Raw genomic sequence first — 15,523 nt, 5'->3', positions numbered from 1 at the left:
TCTTTTTCTCTATATCACAGCTAGAGTTTAGTTGTCCTGTGGCCACACTACGTTTGATATTTTACTCTTTGTAATGGCATGAAGACTATCATGAAACTTACATCTGAGAATAAATATATATGATTAAGCATCATACAGAAAAATCAACTTTTAGTAGAATTTGGATTTAGGACTATATGTCTCAGAAAAAAAATGAGAATTCTATATTAAATTGATAAAAGATTACAGATGTAAAATATCCTGTGTATTGGAGGAAAGTATATCTTTGACACACACACGCCAAAAGGCCTCTCATTTATTATGTAAGTCTTGGACTCCTTCTTCACCTTTCTATGGTCTGCATTTTATAGTCTTATTATCAGTTTATTAATCACAGTGCCTTGAATGTTCCAAACTTCTGACGACATGTACCCTATATTAATAAATCCTTTTAAATTGCTCCAGCTAAAAATAATTTATATCAGCTTATTTCCATTTAGCTATACCTATTCAAACTTCTATTGATTTTTCAAGTGTTTATTAAGCCCATGTTCTTATCAAAAACTTTTCCATCACTGCCATTTTGAATCAAACAAATTAAAAAAGCGCAGAACTAGTCCAACAAAAAATGTTTGCTGAGTGAGGTAACAAGTTAGTATTCATGATATTTTGTGATATTTGCAAACTATATTCACAGAAAAAAACAGACCTCAGAGCCAGAGGGTTCACAACTTAATTCAGAATTCATGTGAAATTCTTGAATCTCTCTCATTGTATTGTTTCATGACCTCCATGCATAGGAGGAGAACAAGAAGGGAGAGTGGAACTGGAAGGAGATGAGGGAGGTAATACAAAGTGAATAAACCATAATAAGTAATAAAGAAAAGAGAAAAACTTCAGAAAATAAAGCCTATCAAGTACCTAAATTATTGTGATATTTGCAAGAAGCTTCTGTTTTTATGAAAATTGATAATAGTTCACAGCTGGTGCCTGTGAACTGTTGCCACTAACACTCCTATAATATGGCTTCACTATCCATCTCTCTCCCTGTCTGCATCTCTATTTTAGCTTCCAAATGACTATGGTTTGATTGATAATTTACTTTGGCTATGTGACTACACAGTTTAAGGAAATGTTGTTATAAAGGCAAACAGACAAGATAAGGATCAATCAAAATGCACAATAGTGTTATACATCTTATATTAATTGCTTAAAATGATTATATAGTTGTGTGAAGATATTTTCATTCTGAAAACAAAATCTCATTTGCAATACTGAGTTATCCGATACATAGTTGTAATATACAGCTTTGGATACTGTTAGTAATATACAACTGTGACTTTGTCTGGCTATCTTATGAGTCAGAATAGCACCTTTTCACATTTATTCTTTTTTTTTTTTTTGGTTACATTTCAAGGAGACAGTAAAGTTTACAAGACATGTCAGATCTCAAGTATCAAATGTACTGTTCTTTATCTAAAATGTTTTTCTTAGAAGCTATTGTACTGGTTGTGAGTCAATAGAAACTCCATTTCTGACTTTTTTATTTTTATGCAGATGATTATAACCTTTAAATAGGAACATGAAGTACAAGAACATAGTTTGATCATTTTCTGGAAATTACTCTAATATGAATGAATAAACAAAAGTGGATTTTTTGATTACATATAAAATGACACAGACTTTAATAACCTTCTTATCTCAGCGAGACATTTATTAAGGATTAGCAGTTTGAAAGGGCTTTGGAGTACAGCGTCTGAAAGGCTTTGTGAAGGGCAAGTTATCAAGAAATGTGCTCTGCCTCTCTTTCTTTTGACCATAAGATAATTGTGAGTAAAAACCTTTCACTTTCTTTAATATTTTCAATTTAGGAAAATTTGACCTCTTAGAAACCATAACCCCTCCAACAGCGATGAACACATTTGGAAGTACGTATTATGAAACAAAGTTCCATGCTGAGCATATGTCCATGCAGGTAGAGCACTGTTTTTTTTGTTGCCCAGCCTTGGAAGTAATACAATCCTTGAAGCTGATGAACGGTACTTGTGTTGTTTCCAAAATTTGTTACTGGAAAAAAAAATAGTCCTCAAATGCCACTTTTGATAACATCTCAGGAATTCTGAAGTTAAATATGCCTCCTCCTACTAGTGAATGCTGGAGATTTTCTAGGTACAATCCTGCTTGATTTGTTGCAAATTTTCTGCTGTGTTTGCCCATCCAAATGTGTGAAGAAGAATGGAGTTGGCCTGGCCAGTCTGTCTTGAGAAGTATCCATCACAGGCTTTTCAGGATAGAGTCCATGGCACCTGGGGCACAGTGTGCCTTCCAGTTCCTGGGAGACCTGTGTACTCCCAAAAGCACTGAAGTGTTCGGGCTGCTTTGTGATTCTCCATATGTTTCCTTAGTAGTCAAGAAAGCATGGAACCGTGACAGCACAATTGGTCTGAGATATTAATCTTGTGTACCCAGTGTAACTTGAAAACCTTGCTGTATCCTGGCAACTACAACTGTATTGATCCCAGCAATTGCCATTAAATTCTGTTTTTTGATGAAAGCATAAAATGTCTGTTTGCTCTCAATAAAACTGCCACAGCCTCAGTTTTTCTGTGGACTCTCCAACCGGTCTAATTTAATTTGAGTCAGGTAAGTAAGTGCAGGCACTTACATGAATGTATGACTTGATTCTGATAAATAGCATCATCCGCATTCCCTTTCCAGGCTGTGCTGAGCCTTTTCTTTGTTTATATTTGCTGTTACAAACCCACTTTCCGTCATTGGCAAAGTTAGTTTGGGGCTTCAAAGTGTTAATCTGTTGAGTAAGTGAAGAGGATCTACAGATAAATCTCAATTGATAATCCGATATTTAGTAGTGACATCTGTCCTGACAAGAAGGTGAGAAAAGGGTTAAAGATAATAACCTCTTATTTTAATGATAACAATTATTTTCCACGTAGTTCAAGAAGCAGTCATTTCAGTGTCAGTGTATTTAGGCATACATTTGACTTGCTAAAGAGATGCAGAGATTATGAAGCACACCACTGATGACATTCAGTAAGATGATTAAGAGTCTACATCACATGTGTGTGATAGAATGAGGTTTCCTCTCTCAATTTATCTCTATATTCCAGTAACTAGATGGCAAATATTCTTCCTGCAGTCTAGGATTTGGTCCAACTTCCCTATTGATAAGTTGAATCCCAGACTGTTTACTCATTAGTCTCCCTGGCTTAAAAATAGATATTAAATATTCATTAACCAAACACACACCCATGCTTTCATTTCTAATGGTAAATATTTCCTTTCAGGCAAATTGACCAATTGCAAATATCATATCAAGCACGAGGACTCCATCTTCCCTGCTAAATGAAGCCAATATGATACTTCATATATTTAAATTGTTTTTACTTCTTCTTTTAATGCCATAGGTGTGTACACATACAAGCAAATGTCCACACAGAGGCGCATTTTTTTTTCAAGTTCATCTCCTCTATACCATTTATTATTGTTCATTCCTTAAGTTTTAGGAAAAATTTTAATGCTTATAGGATGGCACACATTTTTTCAGGTTATAAAAGTGGGTAATATGTGATCTGATATTTGTGATTTACAGCCACACTTTCTCGTGGTTGTTGCTTTCTGAGAGCAGGGTGTTGCAGCCGAGGTCCTCATAATGAGAACCGTAATAGGAATTTAATATTCAGCCTTATAAATGTCGATTGGAAATTATTAACCCTGACAGGGGGAAAAGTTCTTTACCTTCAACATTTGAGTGTTTTTATCTTTTTAAGTTATTGTTTTGATGTATACTTCACCGTATGTTAGACAGTTTTAATAATGGGATAGCCTGTAGAGCTATTAATGTGATGTTTTGCATGTTATAATTGCTTAGTTGGTTTCAGCATAGTCAAAAAAACATTTAACAGTACTGCGCCAAAATAATGGGAATGAACTTTTTAAACATTTTAAGTGATTTTAGATAATTTAATGAATATTTGCTCCTTGGTTTTGGACATGTTTATGGAAGCTATAATGTAGACATAACCAACATTGTTAGCAATAACGTAATTATTAATTATGGAACTGAAGATAAAAACAATCAAAACCACAGAAGACATCTGGAATTATTAGATTTTACTTGATGTGAGTCACTTGAAAGAATGTTTAAAATACCACAATTCTTTCTTCAAAGAGACTGAATCTAAGTGCTATTCATTTACAGGAAATTTGTACTATGGAATTAAAATGTCTGAGAAAAACATCTAAAATCGTAGCATTATTAATATATATTTTTTTTCATCTTGCAGGAGTACACGATAGATATAATTTTTGCCCAAACCTGGTTTGACAGCCGTTTAAAGTTCAATAGCACGATGAAAGTGCTTATGCTTAACAGCAACATGGTGGGGAAAATTTGGATTCCCGACACTTTCTTCCGGAACTCAAGAAAATCTGATGCACACTGGATAACGACGCCGAATCGCCTGCTGCGGATTTGGAGCGACGGGAGGGTTCTGTACACTCTAAGGTAATACTGATTGTAGCCTGCAGGTACATTGTCAGTTCCCAAATAGGACTTCTTCAAGCCAGCAGAGCAGGACATGGGACTCCCTTTCATTTGTTAAAATCTAAAACGGGGGACTGTTTGGTGACACGGTATCCTAATCAGAGTTGCTGTTAAATGAGAGGTAAAGGAAAAGCGCTCGGACTTCCCACTTGGAAGCAGAGAAGGTTTCAGCTCGTACTTGAGTTTTAATTCATTTATTCATTCGACGGTGTTTGTAAATACTTTCATTTTAAATGTGTATGAATTTCCCTTGCAATTATTTTGAGTCAGAGTTCTGTGTAGCTTTGGCGGTCCTAGAACTCACGCAGTAGATCAGGTTGGCCTTGAACTCAGAGATCCACCTGCCTCTGCCTCCTCAGGGCCAGGATTAAAGGTGTGTGTCACCAACCACCACCCAGCCTTGCTTCCATGTTTACCACACTTCTGCCTGGTGGAAAGGGATGCCCCGGACCTGGAGTTATGGATGGCTGTGATCCTCTATGTGGATACTGGGGACGGAAATGATTTCCCTCCAAGATCGCTGAGTGTGCTTAGCTGCTGGGTCATCTCTCCAGCCTTGGCTGATATTGCTGAATATATAAAGGGAATTGCTGTCATTTTCCTTTGGAATTTAATATTATTATGATATTTAGCACTGTAGTAAAACATCACCATGAAAAGATTGATGTGTGAGCTTAAAACTACTCTCTCCTTCAAATTCATGGCCTCTTTTATTACTAATTATATATTTATGTGTGTGTGTGTCTGTGTGTGTGTTTGTGTGTGTGTGTGTATTCATATACATAAATATTCCTAAATATAATGTGCTCAGTCCATGTAGAGTTACTTGTGTATGTTTTCAGGGCTGACTGTTTGGCGCTGGAGGACCAATAGGTGTTTCTTTCCTAGGGAGATCACCTCTCCAGATCCCAACTTTCCTCTGTTGCCTATAATTCCTTGTACAGGATTGAGGCCTCATGGGGTTTTCCCTTTTCCCTTTGGAATCTCCTTGGAGTTGCCTAAATTCAGAGAAAAATAAATGAGCACAATCTTGTATAATGAATCACTTTCACACGCATTTGAATGTATTTGAATATATGTGCTCATGACATTCCAGAAGTTTTGTGTTTTTTGAATGTAAGTGTAGAGACTGAAGTGTATGGAGTAGCTATTTAATTGGCTCAAGAACAAATACAGAATGATGGAATATTTATCATTAAACTTTAAGGTTATCTTAGCATTCTATTATACCACAGTCCATTATAAGAGGTCCAAATTATGTTTTAAAACAAAAGTGGTTTTTTTATAATTTAAACTATTTTAATGTGATGCTTTTTCCTTATAAATAGATTAACAATCAATGCAGAATGTTACCTTCAACTTCATAACTTTCCTATGGATGAACATTCCTGTCCCCTGGAATTTTCAAGCTGTAAGTGAAAAAAAAAAATGATAATTCTATAAATTTTAGCTTTGAAATACTTCATAAAATATACAAACTGAAATAAAATATAGTATTAGAATTATGGTGAATATTCTTCATCTTTTAAGTAAATTAAGCCTAAAATATATTTATTTGTTGCTTTTACATGAAAAATTGAAAATAAATGTATAGTATAGTGGATACATGCTACAATGTAATCTTCACAGCTTTTAGTTTTATTTCATAGCCGTTTACTTTTTTACTTTGCTTTTATTGAAAACAGATTTTAAAAAGAAAATAGTTTTTAAATTTTTTTATATTAATCACAGTTTATTCACGTTGTATCCCAGCTGAAGCCCCCTTCTTCATTCCCTCCAAATTCCACCCTCTCTCCCTCATCTCTTCCCACGCCCCTCTCTAAGTCTACTGTGAGGGGAGATCCTCAACCTCTTCCAGATGACCCTAACCTATCAGGTCTCATCAGGCCTGGCTGCACTGTCTTCCTCTGTGGCCTGGTAAGGCTGCTTCTCTACCAGGGGGAGGTGATCAAAGACCTAGCCACTGAGTTCATGTCAGAGAGACAGTCCCTGTTCTCCTTACTAGGAAAACCCACTTGGATACTGAGCTGCCATGGGCTACATCTGTGCAGGGGTTCTAAGTTATCTCCATGCATGTTTCTTGGTTGGAGTCTTCCGAAAATAGAATTTTAATACAATATATTCTGATTTCAATTTCCTCTTCTTCAACGCCTCCAAAATGTCCGTTGATGCCCTTCTCATTTGAATCCACACCTTTTCTGTCTTTCCTTAGAAAACAAATACACATCTAAAGAATAATGAAATAAGATAAAAACAAAACCAAACAAACTGTAAATGCTGAAAAAAAAGAAAAAAAAACAAACAAAACAAAAAATTAATTGACTACTCAAAGGAGCTGTGAATTTAGGCATGCACTGGAATGTTTTCAAACAAGTTAATTGTAAATAATAATAAGAAGAATTAAATTTTAAAAAATTATATTAATCTCCCTAAGGCAACATTTAATCTTATTAGTTTGGCTTTTAAACTATATGTGAAAAATGGATCGAATGAAAAGTATGAACTGTGAGAATAGAAAATAGTTGAGAAGATTTTAATGGACTAAAAATGCCAAATTACACTTAAGTCTGTTTAATTAAAGACATATTAATGAATGCAGAAAAGTCTTTAGATATCAGTAATCTGAAAATAAAAATCAATCTAGTATTTTCTTATAACATGATAGTTATGTTTTATTGAAATGTAAATTACATTCAATAATTATTAATATATTTATGCTCATGTATATTTCATATAAATATCTACTTACTGAGATAATAATCAAGTCTTAGAAATATATAGTCATTTTGAAAGTGCTATTGATTATATTGATAAGTTATTAAGGCTGTTTTCCTTTTTAAAAACCACGATTTTTGTTTAGAGCTTCAGCCACTCCCTTCCAGGGTATGGATTTGCCACTTGCAAGTTTTATCCAACTTTGTTTCTTATTTACCCCTCAAATTCTTTTTACTCCATTAATAACTTCAAAGAATATGTTAATGTTTGCCAGACTACAACATACTTATATAATAATCATCTCAGATCTCAGTTCTATGTTTCTCAAACTTTGTCCCAGGAAAATACTAATCAGGGAGATAAATTTCAATTCCCAGCTAAAACATGATTACTTAAGACATACTGAATAGGTAAATATTGATGGCATGGCAGTCATTGTTCTCTCTTAAAGATCCCAACTCTTGTGTAGAAAAAAAAATAAAGTTTTATTTTTACTAAAATATTTTCAAAATTTATAAATGATTACAAATAGGGAAACTTTTAGCCACAAGAACTCATATAAAAAATTATAACCGGAAAGGTAGACTTGCAATCAAACTGGACATGAAGATATTTTAAAAACATCTTGATAACATCTTGTCTTATTTTGACAGTATTTCAGTGCAAAAGTCTATAGGGAAATTAAAATTACCAGGCTTCAGTGATGTAGACTAGTAATTCTAGCACATGAAATTCTGACCTGATTCCCAAGGTCTGAGCCAATGACGTCTGAGAAAGATTGAGATGTGTAAAAAAGGACAATAGGGCAAGAGCAACACATTTCCCTCATTCAAAAGCTACCTGAAGAAAACGCATACCTGTCAGTCATATGTAAGTACTGCTAAAAGAAAACTCACACCTGTAATCATAACTGCTATATAATTCTTTAAAGTGTGCGCACACACACACACAAATACACACACGCACAACACACACATACATTTAAGTTAGTGTTTTCTATATTTCACAAGCCTCTGAATTAGACGATAATTTTCAGTAGCCATTGTTTGGATGTTGCTGCTATTGCAATGGAAATTTGTTTGAATTTTGCTAAACTCCATGTATTTAATTACAATTTTCTCTCTAGATGGTTACCCCAAAAATGAAATTGAATACAAGTGGAAAAAGCCTTCTGTGGAGGTTGCTGACCCTAAGTACTGGAGATTATATCAGTTTGCATTTGTAGGGTTACGGAATTCAACTGAAATCTCTCACACCATCTCTGGTAAGGAGGAAATAAGCCGTCAATGAATAATGCTGGCAGTGAACGCCGTGGTTACTAAGGGGTATAAAGTAGGGTAACGTTTTATGTATTTTACTCACTTTAAAACATATCTATTTCTTCTAGGAGATTATATCATCATGACAATTTTTTTTGACCTGAGCAGAAGGATGGGCTATTTCACAATCCAGACATACATTCCATGCATTCTAACAGTTGTTCTTTCTTGGGTGTCTTTCTGGATCAATAAAGATGCAGTGCCTGCCAGAACATCCCTTGGTAAGGTTATACTCTTACATAATAAAAAAAAAATGAAGATTAAGAAATAAAACTTCATATGTTGTAAATAGTATCTAGACTACACTGATGTAATAATGAATAGAAAAGTTTAATATTACACCAAATCAAAGGACTTAAAAAAGAGAAAATCACATAGTAAAGAACTTGGAATTAGAAAAACTCATATTTTTCTTGTAAACAGAAATTAAATATATATAAGAATTAACACATAAAATGGAAAAAATATCAAAAAATTGGGGGAAATATATGAATCTTATTTAATCAATATTTTAATTGCTTTATAGCAAAATTGGTTTTGTTTAGAAGAATCACAAATAATCAAGATTCATTTACTGGTGAATGCTGGAATCTCTTATCAATGCTTAGCTCTTCCAAAAGACAGATATCTGGAAAGAATATGAAGCTTCTTGGCTTCTGTAACATCAAAAACAGTATAATTATTTTGTTACTCTTAAAGTTTCCTTGTATATCACCACAAATACAATAAATTGTCACTCTTATAAACGTGCATAAAACCAGTCAATTATTTTCTTATATAATATGATCACTACATCATACTGTTAGAGGAAGAGAATAATCTATTTTTTACAGTATGAATTACAAATTACACTTGTAATTTAAAAAATAGATTATTAATCAAGTTATTCATTTTTCTGTGTAAAGATTAAATCTTAATACAATCGTAATTGTATCTAAAATGTAAAGTTAAGTTAACTTTATTTTCTTTGATGATTAGATTTTCTTGTCATTTCTATGATAGCTGGCAAACAAGTTCATTTAATGAACAGTAAAATGCAAATCATGTAAATATGTTATCAATAGATCTGCAGTATCAAGTACCAGAAAAAAAAATTAGGGGGTCTTTTTCTAGGTGTAAACAGGGTGAGTGAACAAAATTTATATATCTAATTTTTTTATCTTAATTGGTTAACATATTTTGTGTTCCTAGTTAAATGACGTATGGAAAGTTATTCACATGATAATAAAATGATAACTTACTTTCTGGGGATGCTGGTGGCAGTGACCTATAGGTATGAGAAAATGTCATTAAGACGTGGTTCTTAAGCTCACAGAGCAAATAACTGGAACTCAGAAATTGGAACCTAAATTTGCTCACATTTACCAAAATCTACCACACGTGTGTCATTTTTATTTCTAATACTAACTATCCATGAATTGCATGTTGGAGAGTTACTACAGCATGTTTCAGTGGACACATGACAGAAAAAGGTCCCTGCCGCTTGCTCCCTACTAAAGACGTTTCTGTGGCCCTAGCTACTGGATTTTTAAGTTAAAGATCTTGCCATTCTGCTCATATTTACAACTCAAAAGTTATTTAGCATTATACTTACTACATTTAAGTGTGTTAAACATTCCACTCGTGGATAAAAACAGGGGTAGTGGGAGCTGGAGAGGTAACATAAGAGTTAACATTCTTGCAGAAGACCCAGGCTCTTTTCCAGCACCTCCATAATAACTCACAACCATCTGTAGCTTCAGTTCCAGGGAATCTGATCTGTCTTGTGGCTTTTCCTCACAGGACTTGGTGCACACACCACGTGGTGTGCCATGTGGTACACATGCAAACCATGTGGATATACATAAAAAAAAAAGTCTTATGGTTTAAGGTGTTTACTGGCTTCAGGTCTTTGCATCACAGTAGACAAAAATAAAAAAAAAAAGAGAAAACAAACAAACAAACAAAAAATAAAACCGAAAAAAAAAGCAGGGCATCTCAAGCACTGAAGTGTCTTCTTCTGGACACTAATTTCTTGCTTTTTCACTGGCAAGATCTTACCCCGTGGTCACCTCTGTTTCAGAGAAGGTGGCCAACGAAGATGTTTTTCAGAAAATCACCTGTCTACTAAAAATGGTTATTTTTTTTTAACTATGGAGGACAGGAAGACTGAATAGTAGGAGCCAACCTGTAATCCATAGTAATTTAAATCATTAAAATTTCCTACACAAAGAACCCAGTGAACATAGGGTAGCCATGGTTACCAGCAATTCTTTCTGGCAATCATATCCTTTTGTTTCCATTGTTTATTTCAGCTTACAATACTGTCAAATTAGACAAAAGAGTACAAATGTTCCGTTATATTACTTTTAATCATCTATTATTTTCCTCCTTTTTCACAGGAATCACTACGGTTTTGACCATGACAACCCTCAGTACAATTGCCAGAAAATCTTTACCTAAGGTTTCTTATGTGACAGCAATGGATCTCTTTGTCTCTGTTTGTTTCATTTTTGTGTTTGCCGCACTGATGGAATATGGAACCTTGCATTATTTTACTAGCAACAATAAAGGAAAAACCAAAAGAGATAGGAAGAATAAAAACAAGACTTCGGTATGTTTTACTTTTATTTTTATATTAGTATTTTGATAACCACACAGGAGAACTGTATATACAACACTCTTCCCTCTTTTCTTCTTCTTCTTCCTCCCTTCCAAATCCACAATTTCTCCTTTAAATATTGATGTTACGTGTACATGCAAATATGTATGTAAATATATATGTGCAGATGTATATGTAACCCCCCCTGCATCCATTTATCATAGCTCATATGTGCATTTGTCCAGGGCTGATCACTTGGAATTGGACAAATTAACTTGTGAGATTTTCCTGGGGGCAACTGGTTCTCCCATGCTCAGCCACAATTGACCTCCTGTAGCAATTTATCTAGGGGTGAAACCTTGTAAAATTTCTCCTGCCTGCAACTGGTGTTGTCATGATGATCTTGTTTAGGCAAGTAAGTTCCTGATACTTCATAGGTGTATTTCCTTGGCATGCCTACATGACATGATCTCTCAGTAGGCATTCTTAGACATTCATTATTACAATGTTCCCACTCTCCCATGATTTCCACTTATCTTTGGGTTTAGGAATTTTACTGAAGATGTATCACTTGGGCCTGGGCATCCTAAAGCCATTTAATCTCCATTTTCCCCAGTTGTGTATCTATGCATTTGTCTCCATCTCTTGCAAAAAGAAGTCTCTTTGAGGAGCAGTAAGAGCTGCACATATCTGTGGGTATAAAGATAAATATTTTGAAATGGTTAGGAAATGTACTGGATCAAAGAGCAGGCAACCAAGTTCATGACAGAGGCAGTCCCTGCTCGCCTTACTCAGATTCCCACATGGAGACATCTACATCTGAGGAGGGGGATTAGGTACACTCCATTCATACTCTCCTTTGTTGGTGCATCTGTCCTTTCAGGAACCCTGGGCTCATATTTTTTAGCTTTGTTGGTCTCCTTATCACTTGTCCCTGGTGATGCAGCCTTACCAGACCACAGAGGAAGAGGATCCAGGCCATCCTGATGAGACTTGATAAGCTATGGCCAGATGGCAGAGGAGGAGAACTCCCTCTTTAGGTGGACTAGGTGAAGGAGATAGAGAGGAAAAAAGAGAGAGGGTGGGACTGGGAGGAGTTGAGGGAGGGAGCTTCAATTGGGACATATAATGAAAACGTTGTAAAACATTAAAATTAAAATTAAAAAAAGAAGAAGAAAAAAGAAAGAATGAAAATACACTGAGTTAGAAAACTGGTGGTAGCATGTTTTCCTCTCAAGTTTATGAGCATTTCAGTTACTGCTTGGTGGCTATGTTTATAGTAGCATCATAAATTCTCTCCTGATGAGCAGGCATCAAGTCCAATTAGACCGGTATTTGTTAGGTCTAATTAAAAAAGGGTTACATAGTAATGGGAAGAGGGACTGCCTCTGACATAATCTGATTGGCCTGCTCTTTGATCACCTCCCCCTGAGGGGGGAGCAGCCTTATCAGGCCACAGAAGATGACAATGCAGTCACTCCTGATGAGACCTGATAGACTAAGATCAGAAGGAAGGAGAGGGGGACCTCCCTTATCACTGGACTTGGGGAGGGGCATGCATGAAGAAGGGGGAGGGAAGGTAGGACTAGAAGGGGAGGAGGGAGGGGCTTATGTGGGGGATACAAAGTGAATAACGTGTAATTAATAAAAATTGGAAAAAAAAAGTGCCATTCTTTCACCAGTGTAGATACCTTAACAGAACTTTATTTTAGTTAGAAATGCTTTTCTGGGCATTCATGATGTGTCTTGTTATGTAAATGGGGTACTTGAGAAATTGTGATAAAAAATAAATAAAATCAACGTAAAACTAGATTTCCTATAACTGCCCAGTTTTTTTAAAAAAAAATTGTTTATAGTTTTATCTACTGGATATTCCTTACAAAACCTGACTTTTTTAAAAATATATTTTATAGAGTATCCAATCTTCATAGCACCACCCTTTACTACCCCTACTCAATCTCCCCCAGGACTCTAACATCACATTTCTTTCCCAACTTCATGTTCTTTTCTTATAACTATTTGTTTATTTTAACATGTTTAGACTTATTAGTCCTAACCATATGAACGTGTTCATGGGAACATCCACTGGAGTCGTAACTACCTTCTAATAGTTATAATCCTAAAGAAAAATGACCTTTTTTTCTTCAAGAAACTATCAAATCTTAATAGGTCCCCATGTAGGGGATGGGTTTATAAGCCATGAGCTGCTTCAAGCTAGAAATTTTAACTGGTTTGGTTCTACATAAGCTATTAGAGATGCTGTGAGTTTGTATGTGGAAAATCCATGTCCAAAGGACAGCAATGAACCTCAATCTTCTTCTTACAATCCGTTTGTCTCCTTTTCCTAGAATATCCATGAAGCTTTGTAGGGTGATAGTAGTGATTTAGATGTTCTGTCCATGATTGAGCTCTCATAGTAGTTCCCAGTACTTTAAGCATCTAAAACAAAAAGGGGAAACTGTAGAGAGCTGCGGAATGCTATGCCTTAAAGATGGAGCTGGTTTCCGCCTTCCACCTTCCCTATGGTGAGTGCTCTCTGTCACGAACAACTCCACATTTGGCTAAGGCTGAGGATCTGGCTTGCTTCCATGTATGTGGACCTATCTGCATTGCCCACGTGGCACGCCTGGGTTGGCTACCCAAAGGCTATTTAAGCTGTGGGCTGGCTTTCCCCAGGGTCCGAGGATTGTTCAAGGTTTCTGAATAACTGCATTGAAAAAAAAAAAAAAAAAAAAGAGTAACCTCTACCCACTGAAATCAGAAGTTTCTCTGCCCAAAGCTGGGACCAGCACAAGCTCATGGATATAAACATAAATACTTATAAGGCAGTTTGAGCAATTGGCCATTTACAAGAAGGACATCTACAGGTACTCCTCTATAATCGAAGACTTCCATAGACTTGAGTTTTGATCATGTTTTCCATACCCATCCTGTGAAGCATACCTCAAATCCACTCGAGAAAGCAGCTGATTATCCCATAAATCGAATTGCATTATTGTACCAGTGGACAGACACTGTCTGGCAGGTCAGTATTGTAGCTTTCAGGGTCCAGAGCTAGATAATGCCATTAATGTCCTTTCCTTCCCAATAGCCTGTGTAATGCATAGTATTGCTGTGAAAGCATGGCAGGGGAGAGAGGTTCCTGGTCAGCTCAGGACTGGATTCTCTGTAAACTCAACAAATGTATGTGATTTTTTTTCAGCAATAAAAATAAAGTCTAGTTATGGGGAACAAACATGAGTAATGGCAAAAGACTACTGTTTAGAGTGGTATTGAGGCCTTTCTGACTAAAACTTTTAGGAAGGAAACCCATTCCTTGAACTAAGATTTTCATTTAATAACCCATCTCTGCTTGTGGTACTGTCCATTTGTGTAGTATTTCTGTTCAAATTCGTATTTTAAAGATTACATTTTAAATTAGCTGACAAATGGATGGGACTTAATATGCTTCTTTCTACATCCTTCATTTTGGTTAATTCATCTTCTGACCCCCTTTTCTCCCAGTCCTTGCTTTTGTTACTGACCTATTGCTGTGAAAAAACACCATGACCAGGGCAAATCTAATGAAAGAAGGCATTTAATTGAGGGCTTTCTCAGAGTTTTAGAAGGTTAGTCAATTATCATTATGGCACAAACCAGATGGGTATGACACTGGGACAGTAGCTGAGAGCTTTTCATTCTGAACCATGAGCAACATGAAGAAAGATACACATACAGAGATAGACAGACAGACAAGAGACTGAGACAGAAACAGAGAGAATGGAATAAAAGTGTACTTGACATGGCTTTGGAAACTGCAGAGCTCACTGTCAGAGACACGTCTGCCATCCTCTCCTCTTACTCCTTCCTAAGAGTGTGCCAGCTGGGGAGAAAACAATCTACTCAATGAGCCTATAGGGGCTATTCTTATTCAAGCAACCACTGTCTCCCATCCCCACTTAAACCTTTATTCTTCTGATGTTACCTCATATCATGTGTTCTAGTATCCTTTCTCACTGTATTTTTACTTGCATTGCAAGATCATAGATTCCCAATATGTGTTTCATGCACATGGGCCCACTTGTCTCCAGTCCCTACCTGCTTTAGTGTTTCTGCCCCTATAATTCCTCTACTCTATGACCATTACAAATGTACTCGAGCACTCTCCTTCTCTAAATGCATCTCCTTCATCAAAAGCCCTCTTCAAGTTTAGTAGTTTCCACACATTCTACGTGTTCAACATACAGGAGGAAATAACTGAAAGAGAAATTCCACATTTGTCTATTGGAAAGTTCACCATATATAACTTTTCCAGTTCCATCAACTGCCTGCAAATTTCATCCTTTAATTGAGTGATACTCCATTGTACATAACTACTGCATTTTC

At 35.7% G+C, this 15,523-nt stretch overlaps 1 protein-coding gene across 1 annotated transcript in view; it reads left to right on the top strand.

The window, feature by feature from the left end:
- The window catches only part of Gabrg1 (gamma-aminobutyric acid type A receptor subunit gamma1), a 99,479-nt gene that overhangs the window by 61,660 nt on the left and 22,296 nt on the right, over nt 1–15,523 (top strand). Inside the window, exons 4-8 of the mRNA XM_060380718.1 lie at nt 4,284–4,504; nt 5,872–5,954; nt 8,385–8,522; nt 8,646–8,798; nt 10,959–11,170. Of these exons, the coding sequence (XP_060236701.1) occupies nt 4,284–4,504; nt 5,872–5,954; nt 8,385–8,522; nt 8,646–8,798; nt 10,959–11,170 (807 nt within the window). The remainder of the gene's footprint in view (nt 1–4,283; nt 4,505–5,871; nt 5,955–8,384; nt 8,523–8,645; nt 8,799–10,958; nt 11,171–15,523) is intronic.

This window comes from Meriones unguiculatus, chromosome 3, assembly GCF_030254825.1.
Source record: "Meriones unguiculatus strain TT.TT164.6M chromosome 3, Bangor_MerUng_6.1, whole genome shotgun sequence".
Classification (NCBI taxonomy): domain Eukaryota; kingdom Metazoa; phylum Chordata; class Mammalia; order Rodentia; family Muridae; genus Meriones; species Meriones unguiculatus.
This window is presented reverse-complemented; position numbering and strand designations above follow the sequence as displayed.